At 41.2% G+C, this 15,630-nt stretch overlaps 1 protein-coding gene across 5 annotated transcripts in view; it reads left to right on the top strand.

Moving 5' to 3' along the window:
- The window catches only part of ZFYVE26 (zinc finger FYVE-type containing 26), a 72,714-nt gene that overhangs the window by 8,749 nt on the left and 48,335 nt on the right, over positions 1–15,630 (top strand). For 2 of the 5 annotated variants that reach the window (XM_070758966.1, XM_070758939.1), the window contains exons 8-14: positions 1,203–1,354; positions 2,370–2,582; positions 5,877–6,533; positions 7,675–7,764; positions 9,803–9,871; positions 12,191–12,339; positions 14,247–14,445. In XM_070758966.1, the coding sequence (XP_070615067.1) occupies positions 1,203–1,354; positions 2,370–2,582; positions 5,877–6,533; positions 7,675–7,764; positions 9,803–9,871; positions 12,191–12,339; positions 14,247–14,445 (1,529 nt within the window). The remainder of the gene's footprint in view (positions 1–1,202; positions 1,355–2,369; positions 2,583–5,876; positions 6,534–7,674; positions 7,765–9,802; positions 9,872–12,190; positions 12,340–14,246; positions 14,446–15,630) is intronic. The other 3 variants (XM_070758956.1, XM_070758948.1, XM_070758976.1) reach the window with 3 other exon arrangements.

Genomic DNA, 15,630 nt, shown 5'->3' with positions numbered 1-15,630 from the left:
TATCTATGGAGGTATCTATCTCCATCATTGCTCACTTAATCAAATTCGTATCCTAATATGTAATGGGATGAGGTCAACCTTTACTGTAATTGTATTTAAGAGTTAAATTGTTGATGAATCGTATGTATTCCACAGGCTCCTGCTAGTGAACAAATGATTTTGTAGAACTGTAGTATGTTATTTATTTACTTGTTAAATTTATTTGCTACCTGTCTTGCCATGCCTGCCTTTGTCAATAAATTTATTTGTCATCTACATGTTGCTTACACTGTTCTTGAAACTAAGGGATAAAAAAGAAACTACGCAGACTCACTAAAATCAACTCTGGGAATGTTGTGTATCTTTATCTTTAAAAAATCCAAAGTTGAAACCATCATTTGGGGGGCGTTTGCCCAGGTTCACGTGGTGCACCAGTTGTGGCCCTATTCGGACAGGAAGTCTTTACCCATAGTCACTCATGCCCTTATCACCTCGAGATTTGACTACTGCAATGCTCTCTACATGGAGCTACCTTTGAAGAGTGTTCGGAAACTACAAATCATGCAAAATTCAGTTCAATTCAATTTATTAGATTTGTATGCCGCGTGAGCGGTCATGGGCCTTCCTATTCATGTCCATGTTTCTCCAACATTCTGCATTGGCTGCCGATTGGTTTCCGGAGACAATTTAAAGTATTGGTAATGACCTTATAAAGCTCTATATGGCATCGGGTCAGATTACATGCGGGACCGCCTTCTGCCATATGGGTCCCAGTGACTGGTTAGGTCCCACAGAGTTGGCCTTCTCCAGGTCCTGTCAACTAGACAATGTCGCTTGGTGGAGTCTAGGGGAAGAGCCTTCTCTGTGGGGGCCCCAGCCCTCTGGAATCAGCTCTTCCCAGAGATTTGCATTGCCCGTACCCGCCTCACCTTCTGCAAGAGTCTTAAGACTCATCTATGCCTCCAAGCTTGGGGCGATTAGATCCTAGTCCCCTGGCCAACGAATGTTATGTGCAATTGGGGTCTGAATGGGTATGATTGATTTTTTAACAAAAAATGTGATTTTAGATTAGTTTTAATTAATTGGATTTAGCCTTTGTATTTCATTGTTTCCTTTTATATGTTGTGAGCCGCCCCGAGTCCTCAGAGCGGGGCGCCATATAAATCCAATGAATCAATCAATAAAATTGCTGATATTCAAACTATGCTTGCTTCCTTCCATAGTAGTTGCATCCCGGAGAACGTACTTTTGCAGCATCTTCATAGTTTGGAGTGCCATTCTTCCCTTTACCTCCTATACCAACTTACAGACCTCTTAGCCTTGAATGAGGAAGCAGTAATTGAGCTTTTCCAGAAAACTCCAACAGAGGTTCACGGTAAATATATATATATAATTGTAAATTGTAGTGCGGGTTAGCGAAAATCTCTTCTTTATTACTTAAAAATGGTTAATCCTGATTCCCTTGTTTTAAAGTTGTATAGCTCATCTTGGCCTTTTGCTATGGCTTTTTTGAGGCCGCCTTCAATTTGGAAACTGCCAGGAAACACTAGCTTTGGCTGGTGAAGGCTGGTGGAAGGTAAAACATGGACTTTCCCGCTTTGAAACCAAAATTACTTCTCCTGTTTCACAGAAGAAAACCAAAGGAACCTCTGGTCCTTGAGTTGAAGAACCAGTGGCTGTAGGATTTTGTCTTACAACTATGCAGAATGCGGCCGTGAGAGCCATCGTGGGGCTTCCTAGATTCACCCACGTTTCTACAACACTCCGTGGCCTGCACTGGCTGCCGATTAGTTTCCGGTCACAATTCAAAGTGTTGGTTATGACCTTTAAGCCCTACATGGCACTTGCCCAGAGTATCTCCGGAACCGCCTGCTACCGCACGAATCTCAGCGGCCGATAAGGTCCCACAGAGTTGGCCTTCTTCGGGTCCCGTCGACAAAACAATGTCGTTTGGCAGGTCCCAGGGGAAGAGCCTTCTCTGTGGCAGCCCTGGCCCTCTGGAATCAACTCCCCCCGGAGATCAGAACTGCTCCCACCCTCCTTGTCTTTCGTAAATTACTCAAGACCCACCTATATCGCCAGCCATGGGGGAACTGAGACACCTCCCTAGGCTTTTATATTTTATGATTGGTATGTATGCGTTGTTTGATTTTAAATGAGGGGTTTTATATGTGTTTCTTTTTCATATTAGATTTGTTCTTTGACATTGTTTTTACTACTGTTGTGAGCCGCCCCGAGTCTTCAGAGAGGGGCGGCATACAAATGTAATAAATAATAATAATAATAATAAAAACTATGAACTTATTAGCTATCAGTTGTTGAGTGTTAAAAATCATGCATGCCAATGTTAACTAATGGCTGGTTTTGTCTGTGTTTTCTTTTATTTTTAGATTCAGCCGTGAGGCCAGATGTCCGCCTTTTGAGTCAGCAGCACAATCTTACTCTTTACCAGGCATTTTGTGCCATGAAATATGCCATCTATGCATTGTGCATCAAAGCACACAGAGGTTCAAATTGCAGACACTGCGCAAACTGCTTTGTTACTGAGCTCCCTAATGAAGTTCTGGAGGAGAATGAATTTCCCAGTCAACCTCTCTATCCAGGTCTCGTAATTAAATTTTGTGCTGTTTTTTTAATTCGTCTTGCCTTTAACTTTTTGAAGTGAACTTTTTGTTTTGAAAGGCTTTGTCCAGAATTTTATTCAGTGAGAACTCAGGGATAGTCATTGCAAATATGATCTATTGTTCTAGTATTGCAGCATATTCTGACGATAATGTTGGATAGAAATAGCACATACAGACTACGTTCCAAAAGTAATGCAATTTTTTTTAAAAAAAGTATTGAACAGATTTGCACAAACACTTAAAATTCTTCAAAGTACAGTGGTACTTCGGTTCTTGACCACAATCCATTCTAGAACCGGTTCAGTTGGTTACCTCCAAGCAGCTGCACCAATTTTTTCTTTCCTGGCGGTGGCGTCTCCAGCGGCTTCCCTTCGAGGAGCAGCAGCAGCGTCGGGAATGTCGCGCGGTTCAGTTGGTTACCTCCAGGCAGTTGCACCAACTTTTTCTTTCCCAGCGGCGGCTCCGGCGGCTTCCCTTCATCATGCGACATTCCTGACGCTGCTGTTGCTCCTCAAAGTGAAGCTGCCCTAGCCGCTGCCGGCGGGAAAAAAAAGTTGGTGCAGCTGCTTGTAGGTAACCAACTGAACCACTGAGGAAAGTAGCCCCCCAAAGCTGCCGGTATTGTAGCCAGCCCTACCCTTCCTGCAGCTTGGAGCAGCTACAAGGTAGAGACTGGGAGGCTGTTAAGAGGGCGGCCAGGAGGCGCGTGTCGGGATTCCGACTCACCTCGTCCCCTCAGATCTTACATTTCGGATAGTAAACAAAATTTTCAGTTTAGTATCTGAATTTTTGTTCGGATACTGAAGCAAATTTTTGCAGAAAATTTTGTTCAGTATTCGAAATGTACGAAAACCAAGGCGTTCGAGAACCGAGGTACCACTGTAATGTCCTTGGGCCTCTACGCATTTTTTCCAGCGACTTTGCACCCTGGAAGGCATCATCAGGGACCTCTCACAAGGTCTTCGTCATGGCTGATTGGATCTCTTCTATGGATGAAAAACGCGCCTTGCCACAAATCCGCGAGTTCCTGGCCAAACATCAGCTGCCAACACTGCCCCACCCTCCCTATAGTCCTGGCGTTGCCCCAGCAGACTTCTTTTTTGTTCCCTCGGATTAAGGCAGCCCTGAAAGGAATCCGTTTTTCGTCCATAGAAGAGATCCAATCAGCCGCGACAAAGACTTTGCGAAAGGTCCCCGAAGACTCCATCCAGGGTGCGTACTGGTCATGGCAGAGTCGCTGGAAAAAATATGTAGAGACCCAAGGACAGTACTTTGAAGAATTTTAAGTGTTTGTGCAAATCTGTTCAATAAAGTTACTTTTTAAAAAAATTGCATTACCTGTAGATTTATATATCACTTCATAATGCTTTCCAGGATGGAAGGCTGAGCTAACCTTGAGCCGGTCAGAATCGAACTCCTGGCAGCAAGTAGTGAATTAGCCTGCAATACTGCATTCTAACCACTGCGCCACTACAACTCCCTTGTACACAAATATTGTACTTCATTTCCTTTATCCAAGTTATGTATTTGTGGGATGTCCAAAGTTTTGGGGAGTGACACTAAATTATAGAATTAGAGGAAAACCATATTCTATAGAGTAAAAATCCTGGATTACGTTGCTTGTGGCATTCTCCATTTGGATCATACTATTTAGCTCAACTTTCCCCAACCTGGTGCACACAAAGTGTGTTAAAATGACAACTTGTAGATTCTCAATCTCTAGTCTAATCAATTATAAATCTCAATTTTAAAAGGTATGGGCATTTCTATAAAAAGGTCCAACATTAAGGTTTTTAAAGTTTAAGAAGAGCCTTCTGCTTTGTAGAAGAACCAGACAATGAGGGCTCAGATTCCCCTGAATTTCAGAACATTATTCTTTATATTGAGGTCAGCTTCTCCTACTACAACCCAGCTCCCAGGGTACAACAAGGAAGGTTCTACAGTTTAACCCAGTTATGGCCAACCTTTTCGGCACCAAGTGCCAAAAAAGGAGGGGACGTGTGCTTGTCTGGGCTGCAACCCAGAAGAGGAGCCGCCCAGAGTGCATATGCATGCACAAAAATGAACTTCCGGTTTCTGTCGCAGGCACGTGCGCCAGCCAGCTAGTCTTCCAGGTTTTAAGGCCAGTTGATTGTCACACGCATATTCATACCAGAAACCTGGAAGACGAACGGGTGAAGTCGCACATGCCAGAGGATATGGCTCCGAATGCCACTTCGGGCAAACGTACCATAGATTCACCATCACGGGTTTAATCTTTCACTTCCTTATGAATAATTCTTAATCTCAAAGATGTATTTGGGCTGATTGCATTTATTTAGCTTAGTCCACCTGAGCAGCCTTGAGGTGAATATATATATGTGCGTGTGTGTGTGTGTGTTTGTTTATGTTTTTGTGTGTGAGTGAGATTTTTTGTCGAGTCACCCTCGTATACTGAAGAAGCATCACAGCTTCTTTTTTGCTCCTTCAGTATACCAGGGTGTCTTGACAAAAAATCACACATAACACTTCCCTGGTACAAGCTGATACAGGAGATAAGCCTGTAGTCTAATGGCTAAGGCCTCTGCCTTACAAGGCAGAGGCCCCAGGTTCAAATTCCAGTAAGGGTGTGGCTACCTGATGAAGGTAAATAAACCCGAAATAGATCTATAGTAGTCTCCCTTCTTTTTATGTTACATGTGTATGTATGTATGTATGTATGTATTCTAATCTCACCCAGAGATTAGAACGGCCCCCACCCTCCTTGTCTTTCGCAAATTACTCAAGACCCACCTTTATTGCCAAGCATGGTAGAGTTAAGATATTCTTTCCCCCAGGCCATTACAAGTTATGCATGGTATGTTTGTGTGTATGTTTGGTTTTACTATAAGGGTTTTTAGTTGTTTTATTAATTGGATTGTTACATGCTGTTTTTTTAATCATTGTTGTTAGCCACCCTGAGTCTGCGGAGAGGGGCGGCATACAAATCCAATTAATAATAATAATAATAATAATAATAATAATAATAATAATAATAATGTATGTAGACACATGTGCACGCGATACACACACACACACACACACACACACGCCTATAGGTAGATCCTTCCAGAATCCCCAGGCTGTAGGATTTCTCTCATACAAGATAGAAAGTGAGGAAATGAGTATAATGTTTGTTAATCCCAGAGAGCTATGTTGGGGAAGTCAGCAAAATTTATTTCAGCTATACTCCAACCTATTTGTTGATTGGAGAAAGATACTGAACCTGCTCACTTGACTGTTTTGTCTTCACAGATACAGATTGCGCAAGTCTCTTTCCTCACTATCTCTCCAAGTGTCAGCATTACTTAAGAAGCATACCTGCTCCCCTAAGGTTGGAACTCATTGAAAATATATTCTCTTTGCTCTTCGTTTCTTCAAGTGATCTCTACGGTGACAATCCACCAGAAGAAGATAACGCAGAAGATGCTTCTGGCTTCAGGAAAAAAAGCCACTTGGGCAAGCGAGCAGAGCGTTGCGCTAGTCAAGATTCGTCCACCTCCCCAAGTCCTCAACACTCTGCCAGTCCTGAGGAGACAGCTCGTGCGCCCACTTTCTCTTCACCCAAGAGCAGCCCAACATCATTCGGTTTGGAATCAAGCAACATAAATTGCGGTTCCTTTCGGCTGAGCTATTTGCCTTTGAAACACTTCACCAGTAATATCTCCGGATTTCTAGTGGATGAGGAAGCCTTGGAAGTATTTCTCAAAATGCTCATGGAGCATCTGAATGAAATTGAGGCTTCTTTCGTGTGGGATTCAAGACACGTCCCCAGGATGGAACTGGCTCTGCTAGAGAGCTTGAATTTATCTGTAAATAGGGAGAGTTTTCACAGCCGTATGCAGCAGTTCTCCAGGTATCTTTCGGAAGCTCAGTGGCGGCACAGAATAGTGCTCAGCAACAAAAACACAGGTAAGCATTATTGATAGATTTCGTTCATTCTTAAACTGCCAAAAAGGATAAGTGCTTCTCTTGGTGACAGCTTAAAAAGAAGCAATTTTACATACTTCTCTGGGGGGGAAAAATCAAGAAATAGATGCATTTACAGGTGATCCTACAAAATACAGTTGCTTTGGAAAAGAACAGGGAGAAGATACAGTAGTGTGATATATTTCTATTGCAGGGGTTCTCAACCTGGAGGTCGGGACCCCTTTGGGGGTCGGACAACCATTTCACAGGGGTCGCCTAAGACAAATTTCCCATGGGGTTAGAAACTAAAGCTTCTATTCTGGCACTCTGAAACATATGTTTACAATACGACCAATCAGTCGTTTACAGTGGGGGTGTCCCTCTGAACCCCCTGCCAATCAGCTTGAAGCTCTGTTGAGGGAATTAGTGCTATGATTGGGGGTCACCACAACATGAGGAACTGTATTAAGGGGTCGCGGCTTTGGAAAGTTGAGAACCACTGTTCTATTGCATTACAAAATGTTATCTGTCCTGTGTGGGCTTTTAAACCTGTGATATGATGTATCCCAAATATTGGGACTGATGTGTTACGCTAGTTCATTTTGTCTTCCCAAAGCATACCTGAGAGAAATATACTGCTCAAAAAAATAAAGGGAACACTCAAATAACACATCCTAGATCTGAATGAATGAAATATTCTCATTAAATATTTCATTTGCAGAACTATTCCATTTGCACAACAGCATGTGACTGTCAATCAGTGTTGCTTCCTAAGTGGACAGTTTGATTTCACCAAAGTTTGATTTACTTGAAGTTATATTCTGTTTTTTAAGTGTTTCCTTTATTTTTTTGAGCAGTGTACATTTCAATATAAGGAAGTTTTAGAAGTCTCTGAAAAGAAGACAGCTGTGGATCAGGATATATTCGTTGGTACAAGCCTGATTATGATGAGTTTTTATTCTGGCTAAGATGCATCACACGACGCAGCCATATTTCTGCTTTAAACGAAGAAGCTGTCAGGAGAATTACTCAAATAGAGATAGAGCAGGAGTCTCAATGTTTATATCTTCTGTGTGTGTATGTTTTCTTCTAACATTATGTTGTGATAAAATGGCAATTATACAACTTAATGGTGTTTTTGCAGGTAGACATCTTGGTCCAACTAGAATAAACTATAGTTTAACCAAAGCACCCTTCTTGAAAAAGCACACTCAGTCTCAAAGGCCAAAGCCAGGTAAAGTGGTAGAAATAGCTGTGAGTCTTATATCACTGTCACAGATGTATTGCTGCTTCTGCTAGTCAGAACCTTATGGTTCTATGAGATTCTGATCATTTATCTATACCCATGATGGAGAACCTGTGGCACGCGAGCCGTTGCCCAGCTCAGCTCCACTGTGCATATGTGCCTCCACCTCCTGCCAGCCAGCTGATTTTTGGGATGTGCAAGTAGCGGGGTGCATGTAGGAGATGCACACACATGCCCAGGATGTTGCTCACGAGGGTCGGGGTCGTGCGCGCATCCGCGGGAGAAGTGCAGGGGCTGGCATCCCCAGTGGCCCTTTTTTGGTCCGAGGAGGCTGCAGAGAGGCCTGCTTGGCCCAAAACGGGGGGGCGCGGGGAGGGTTGTGCGCATATGTGGGGGTGGGGGGAAGAAGGGGATTACATGCACAGGGGGAGCGGGTGGGTCACATGCAGATGGGGGGTTGTGCACGAATGCGCAGGGGGCGCATTGCATTATAGGCACCTGCATGTGCATGCGCTGTTGTGTGTGCACTCAGCACCCGACGAGAAAGAGGTTAGCCATCACAGATCTATAGTATAATTCTGTAGTGAATGAAGATGGCCTTGGAGGACAGAGAGAAGACCTACTATCAATGCCACGAACAGATAAATGATACTTATTGCTAGGCAAGAAAAATGGTTTCCGAAAATACCTTAGGCCAGGTGTGGGCAATTAATTTTGCCCTGGGGCATGAGAAATTGGGATGGTTTTAGAGGGCCGGATTAATATAATTAACTTAATTCTACTCAATACTGTAAAGATCCAGACCCTGGCCTGACCTAAACACCCAGACCCACTCTAATTGTTTGCTTTACGGCAACACGGTACACCACAGTCACTGCGCTGGAGTGTTTGCGTGGTTTCTATACTCAGCCACTCTCAGTAGGAGGTCGGGGTCTGCTCCAGCGGGAGAATGAAAGAGCTCACCACATCTGCTGGGACTCCTCCGGTTCCTGCTTTCCTCATGATTCACAGGTAGCGGTCACAGATAGCGGGCGGGCCGGTCACAGATAGCAGGTAGGTCAGATGGGGCCCACGGGCCATCCCTTGCCCAGATCTGCCTTAGATGGTCCTCTCTAATTCTCATGAAGATAAAAGAGGGGGCAAACTAGTCACAGACTCCATCGAACTTATGTATGATGCTGGTTCATAATTGCAATCTTAAATTGGGGTAGATGAGAAAAAATATACTACATTTAGTATTCCCTATAGACTTAATAAAAAATAAAAAGTAGCAAATGCTTCTGAATAAACTGTAGATTTAAAATCTTGGGAGCTCCTATCTCCCTATCTCTCATGCAGCAAAAGATTCCAGTTAATCCAAACATCCAGAATAGCTGGATTGGAAATACCGTTCAGCAATGCTTAAGAAGGAGCTTGCTTTGTCCAAAACAACCAAGTTGTGTTTACCGCAGCTGAAATTTAAAGGGAATTAAAATTAGAAATAAGAAAAAGAAATAAGAAAATTGCCACTTAGTCCTGCAGTGGTTAAAGAACAGGGCGGAACTGGGAACTAGTCATGATTCTATGTGTACAATTATATTTCATATGAATGTAATAACACAGCATAGACAATATTGGGCAGCATAGACAATATTGGGCAGAACAAAGTCTACCAAATGTAAGTTAAATTGTTGCTGTAAAACATTTTGTTTAAAGGCAGATTATTTTAAATCTTCCTTCTGCTGTGTTATGTACTGTATTTGCATAGTTTGGAGACTAATATTGGATATTTGGGGCAATGGCTATGCTGTCATGGGTGTAAAATAATAATTTGTACAAATTAGATAAATTATATAGATTATCCTAACATAAAGCAACTTATAGTTCTCTGCCTACAAATCCTCTGATCAAGCCCACAATAATAATATAAGGATTTCTCTAGAGTGGATAGTCTTTAGTTTTACCATTCATTAGTCCGTAGATGCTGTAATGAAAATAAAGTGATATGCTTCATTCAACCTTTTCTCTTTATTTTTCCCCCGTTCAGAACTCAAAAGAATTTCAAGCCCATCGCTGGAGAGCTCCAGCAGTGAATTAAGTGTCACCAGCATGTCAGGTATGGAAGAGCTTCCTTGGTCACTGAAACCCACGTTGCTTCTGTCTCAGAAACCTTTACCTTAAAAGAGCTTGTAAAATCTTCAAATGTGTTTTACAAAACACCTCAGGTTTACTCATTAAAGCAATCAGTTCATTTGCAAAATCCATACAGTGGCTTGGAAAAAGGGCAATTGCCAGGAAGAAAGTGAAACCAAGGGGATTGTGTGATTGTGGAAATAGCCGAAAGGCAGCTTGCAGGCAAGCTGGCATTAAGAGTTTGAAAAGAGGTGCTTTACACATGCTCCTCCTTTCAGAGGCGTTGCCTTTCTCTTGCATAAAGGTCTTCCGACTAACAACCACAACTTCTGTGGCAAAGCATTTCTGTTTGTTAAGGGAGTTTTGTCCCATTTTAGGACTTTTCCAACCACGGTTGTTAAGAGAATCGCTGCAGTTGTTCAGTTAGTAACACGCTTGCTGGCTGTTGTGGCCCGCCAGCAGTACGTGCAGCTGAGAGCGGATCCTGTTTGAGAGGAGACTGACTTGGTGATGCGCCAGCAGCCTTCACAGCTGGCACCCGAGTCAGACAGTGAGGAGGCTGGAGAGGACTCAGAGGCAGAAGTTCAGGCAGGGCCTTCGGAAACTCTAGCATCTCATAGCTGTAATGAGGAAGAAGGCTTCTCCTCTACTTAATTCACGAGTACGCAGAACTGCCAAAAAGCAGGAGGGTTTACTCCAGAGGAAGTCTCCTCAGGAGTAAGACTTGGGGCTAATTGGCCACTCCCCTAGTCTACTTAAGGAAAGCAGAGGCAGCTGAATTTGCAGGAAGCAACATTTGAAATTCATTTATTTGTGGTGTCTCTAGTGTCTGCAAAATCTCTGCTTATGGTTTGGTTTGTTTGTTGAGGACTACTTCTGGGCATTTTGCCAACCTTCGTGAGCTATCTAAGATTAGTTGCTATTTTATGATTTAAGAATTTCTGAACATATGCCAGCTGTCAATGACAACTAATTAACAATTAGGCTTTAGCAAGGAAAGACTGCCTTTAGGTTTGTGTGTGTGTGATCTCTCCTAAGACAGTACTAGTCGGTTATTGATTAAAATAAGTTTGAACAAACTGTCTATTTGCTGCATTCTTAGCTGGGGCAGAACAGTAGTTTCTCCATTGACTTTTCTTATCAGAAGGCTGCAAAATGTGATCAAGTGATCCTTGGGACCCCACAACTGTGATAAATAGGAGTCACTTGCAAAACATCTGAATTTTGATCAAACAGCCATCAAAGGTTGTAAGTGTGAAAAACGGTCATAAATCACTTTTTTGAGTGCTGTTGTATCTTCAAACAGTCATTAAACGAACTGTTGTAAGTTGAGAACTGCCTGTATTTCCGATGGCAGCTTTGGTTCCTAAATTATGACTTCTTCTTCATCTTTTTTGATTCTATAAATGCTTGTGAATTTGTCAGTTCAGTTTTCAATCTGTTTTGATAGTGTGGTTTTCAAACATATAATTAACAGATTGATTGGTTGAGTCATTCATTCATTGATACTATAGAAGCAGCAATTGCAAAGAAGGACAATTATAGAAACATAGAAGACTGACGGCAGAAAAAGACCTCATGGTCCATCTAGTCTGCCCTTATACTATTTCCTGTATTTTATCTTAGGATGGATATATGTTTATCCCAGGCCTGTTTAAATTCAGTTACTGTGGATTTACCAACCACGTCTGCTGGAAGTTTGTTCCAAGGATCTACTACTCTTTCAGTAAAATAATATTTTCTCATGTTGCTTTTGATCTTTCCCCCAACTAACTTCAGATTGTGTCCCCTTGTTCTTAGAAACATAGAAACATAGAAGACTGACGGCAGAAAAAGACCTCATGGTCCATCTAGTCTGCCCTTATACTATTTCCTGTATTTTATCTTAGGATGGATATATGTTTATCCCAGGCATGTTTAAATTCAGTTACCGTGGATTTACCAACCACGTCTGCTGGAAGTTTGTTCCAAGGATCTACTACTCTTTCAGTAAAATAATATTTTCTCATGTTACTTCTAATCTTTCCCCCAACTAACCTCAGATTGTGTCCCCTTGTTCTTGTGTTCACGTTCCTATTAAAAACACTTCCCTCCTGGACCTTATTTAACCCTTTAACATATTTAAATGTTTCGATCATTCATCTTAGTTATATTTTATAACTAATCAAAACAAACAAAACCACCGTTTCCCATTATAGTTTGCAACCATTTGATGACGAGAGGGACTGTTCTAAAAACCATTCTTGGGGAAGCAAAGTGAACCTGATCACGGGTATAGTGTTTTTTCTTGATTTATTTTCAGAAGGCAGTGCTGGGGCATCTTCTGACTGTAGTGATGCAGAATACTGGGTAAAGCCTCCAGAGAATTCCCTCATACCAGCCATGCTTTCCCCACCAGAATCTCTTCTGGTTGCATGCATCTTGAGAGGAAATTACACCGAAGCGCATCAGGTAACTCAGTCGACAGAAACCAGTTGGATTCCTTTTTTTTTTTTTTGGCAAAGAATTTTTTTTATTTTTTCCCTCCAATCACAGTAATAATAATAATAATAATAATAATAATAATAATAATAATAATAATAATTTATTGGACTTGTATGCCACCCCTCTCCGCAGACTCGGGGTGGCTAACAACAATAATAAACACAACATGTACAATCCAATAATAAAAACAACTAAAGACTCCTTTTATAAAACCAAACATACCATGCATAACTTGTAATGGCCTAGGGGGAAGAGCTATCTCAACTCCCCCATGCCTGGCGGTATAAATGAGTCTTGAGTAGTTTACGAAAGACAGGGAGGGTGGGGGCAGTTCTAATCTCCGGGGGGAGTTGGTTCCAGAGGGCCAGGGCTGCCACAGAGAAGGCTCTTCCCGTGGGGCCCGCCAAACGACATTGTTTAGTCGACGGGACCCGGAGAAGGCCAACTCTGTGGGACCTTATCGGTCACTGGGATTCGTGCAGTAGCAGGCGGTTCCGGAGGTAATCTGGTCCATTGCCATGTAGGGCTTGTAAAAATTGTAACAACATCTAATTGTTTTACAATAAATCAATTTCAGGAAGTTATAGAATGCAATGCTACCACCTTCACTTTTGACATCTGAATAAAAATAGCTGCCCAATTTTTCAATGCTATATTTCTATACTATTGGCTAAGACTCCATTTAAGCTGTTCCGAATTCTAGTATCTCACATCGAATAGGCTGAAATGTTTCAAATCTCTGCTAATCACTTCCATATCAATTTTCATATATAATCAATACCCTTTACAAATAGTTAACGGCTATTAATAAAATACCCTTAAAAAAAACATTTGAAAAATTCTTACAGTAGCGTAGTCAAAGGGGAAAAAATAAACCCAATAATATCACCAAATGTTGCCTAATTAATCCAATTAGCAACCTTATTACTAATTGCTTTATATAAAAAATTAAAAATGGATTCCTGAATATTACTACAAATTCTATTCTCTCCACAAAGCGTTTAGAAATTAATGTCCCCTTAGTCTCATCTACTCCTTGTGTGTTACCGTATTTTTTGGAGTATAAGATGCACTGTAGTATAAGACGCACCTTAGTTTTAGGGGATAAAAATGTGGAGGGGGTGGGGGAATCTGCCTACTAGGTATTCATCTTGCTAGCATCCTTAGTCTGGTCAGCTTCAGCACATTATTTTATCCCCTGGTTAGGGCTTTAAAAAACCCATATTCGGAGTGATTAGCAATGAAAAAAAGCCTGCAAAGATTTAGGGGTGAAAAAAACCTTCAGAAGGAGTAGCAATGAAAAAAAGCCTGCAAGCCAGGAAGATCGTTAGTGCCTTGTTAGGGCTGGGGGGAAAAGCTTTGAAAAAGCTACATTCAGAATATAAGACGCACCCAAATTTTGAGCCTCTTTTTTTGGCCCGGGGTGTGTGTTCTCCTCCAAAAAATACGATATGTACTCCAAGCAGTCTGAGGAGGAGGTACTGGTTTCACCTTTCTAATTGACTGAAATGCATTTTTGTCAGTGTGTATTCAATGGCAGAAGAGAAACATTTCAAATCCTATTAGCATTGTTTTTTCAGAGATCTGTCCTTTCAGATAGGCAATAATTTCTTGAAGTTTTAAAAAAAAATTTTTAATGTTATAATAAAACTAAAGGCAATTGGAGAAGATTGAAATTACCCAGCATAATTTTTTAAAATAAATTATAAATAGTATACATGCCTCATAAAACTCCTTTGTCTATATCCTTCCAGAGAAATTATTAGAAAGATTTATCAGCATAAAGTTGAGATTATTTTTTTCTGTCAAGACTTAAATATGTTTTAAAATCTTACTTAACAAGCATATGTTGCCTCTTAACTCTGTAATATCAGGTTGCTGTTATGTTTGATTTGCAAAAGTCTGCTTCCTATGGTGAACTAATTTTCCTGGAGCGTTACCAAGAAGTGATTGGGGAGCTAGCAAAAGTGGAACACAAGATTGAACATCAGTCATCGGAGGGATCTGGTAACCTAAAACAGGCCGGCGGTGGCCGTTCAACTCTACAGGCTATTGGAAATGCAGCAGCTGCTGGTAAAATTTGGTTACTCATTTTAACGAATGTGGCCCTGGGAAACGAGGCTTCGCATACATATGTATACTGTAGTACATAGGTAACTTCAGCAGAATTAAATTCCAATTTGCTATACAGTGTTCCCTCGATTTTCGCGGGTTCGAACTTTGCGGAACGTCTATACCATGGTTTTTCAAAAATATTAATTAAAAAATACTTTGTGTTTCCCCCCCCCTATACCACGGTTTTTCCCGCCCGATGACGTCATATGTCATTGCCAAACTTTTGTCTGCCTTTAAAAAACATTTTTTAAAATAAACTTTAATAAATAAACATGGTGTGAGTAATAATGTAAATGGTTGCTAAGGGAATGGGAAATTGTAATTTAGGGGTTTAAAGTGTTAAGGGAAGGCTTGGGATACTGTTCATAGCCAAAAATAGTGTATTTACTTCCGCATCTCTACTTTGCGGAAATTCGACTTTCGCGGGCAGTCTCGGAACGCATCCCCCATGAAAATCGAGGGAACACTGTATATCATATTTGAGATGGAAGGATAAAGTTTGATGGCTGGTAGGCTGTATGTTGCCTAATGATATAGAACTTGCACAGATAAATTGTTGAATCTCTCTCTCTCCCTGCAATTGATTATGAAAGACAGATTTGGGATATTGTGAGTATCGTAGTAAAATAGACTGTTATTTCTCTATACAGTGATACTTCAGTACTCGTCATTAATAGGTTCCAGGAGGCATGATGAATAACAAAAATTGTTAGAAAAATCTCCCAGAGACCAAGAGAATAAAAGCAAAATTCTTTATTAACAATAAAATATAGAAAATATAGAAAACATCAGACTGGTATGATCATACAGGGACCTGAAGAGGTCACAGGAAGGTACCCGTGTTCCTCTGGAGGTAAATTACTCAACTACAGGGTTCATCTTATATAGGTTTCTTGATATCTTGCTTACACCCCTTCCTTCTGTCCATATTCTGTCCACATTTGGAGTTGTTTTTCATACCAATTATTACTTCATCCTAATATTTCACCATCCTTTCTTGGGGAATTTCTACCTTATCCATCACATTGTTTTCCTCGCTTTTCTGAACGTTTTCTGGCTCAACTCAGGAGGTCGATGTGCCCTTATCTTAATATAAAAACATTTCTTAGAACTTTATATAAAAACATTACCCAAAATCAACTT

Source organism: Erythrolamprus reginae, chromosome 1 (genome assembly GCF_031021105.1).
Source record: "Erythrolamprus reginae isolate rEryReg1 chromosome 1, rEryReg1.hap1, whole genome shotgun sequence".
NCBI lineage: Eukaryota > Metazoa > Chordata > Lepidosauria > Squamata > Dipsadidae > Erythrolamprus > Erythrolamprus reginae.
Note: the sequence above shows the minus strand (reverse complement) of the source record. Positions and strands in the feature narration are given on the sequence as shown.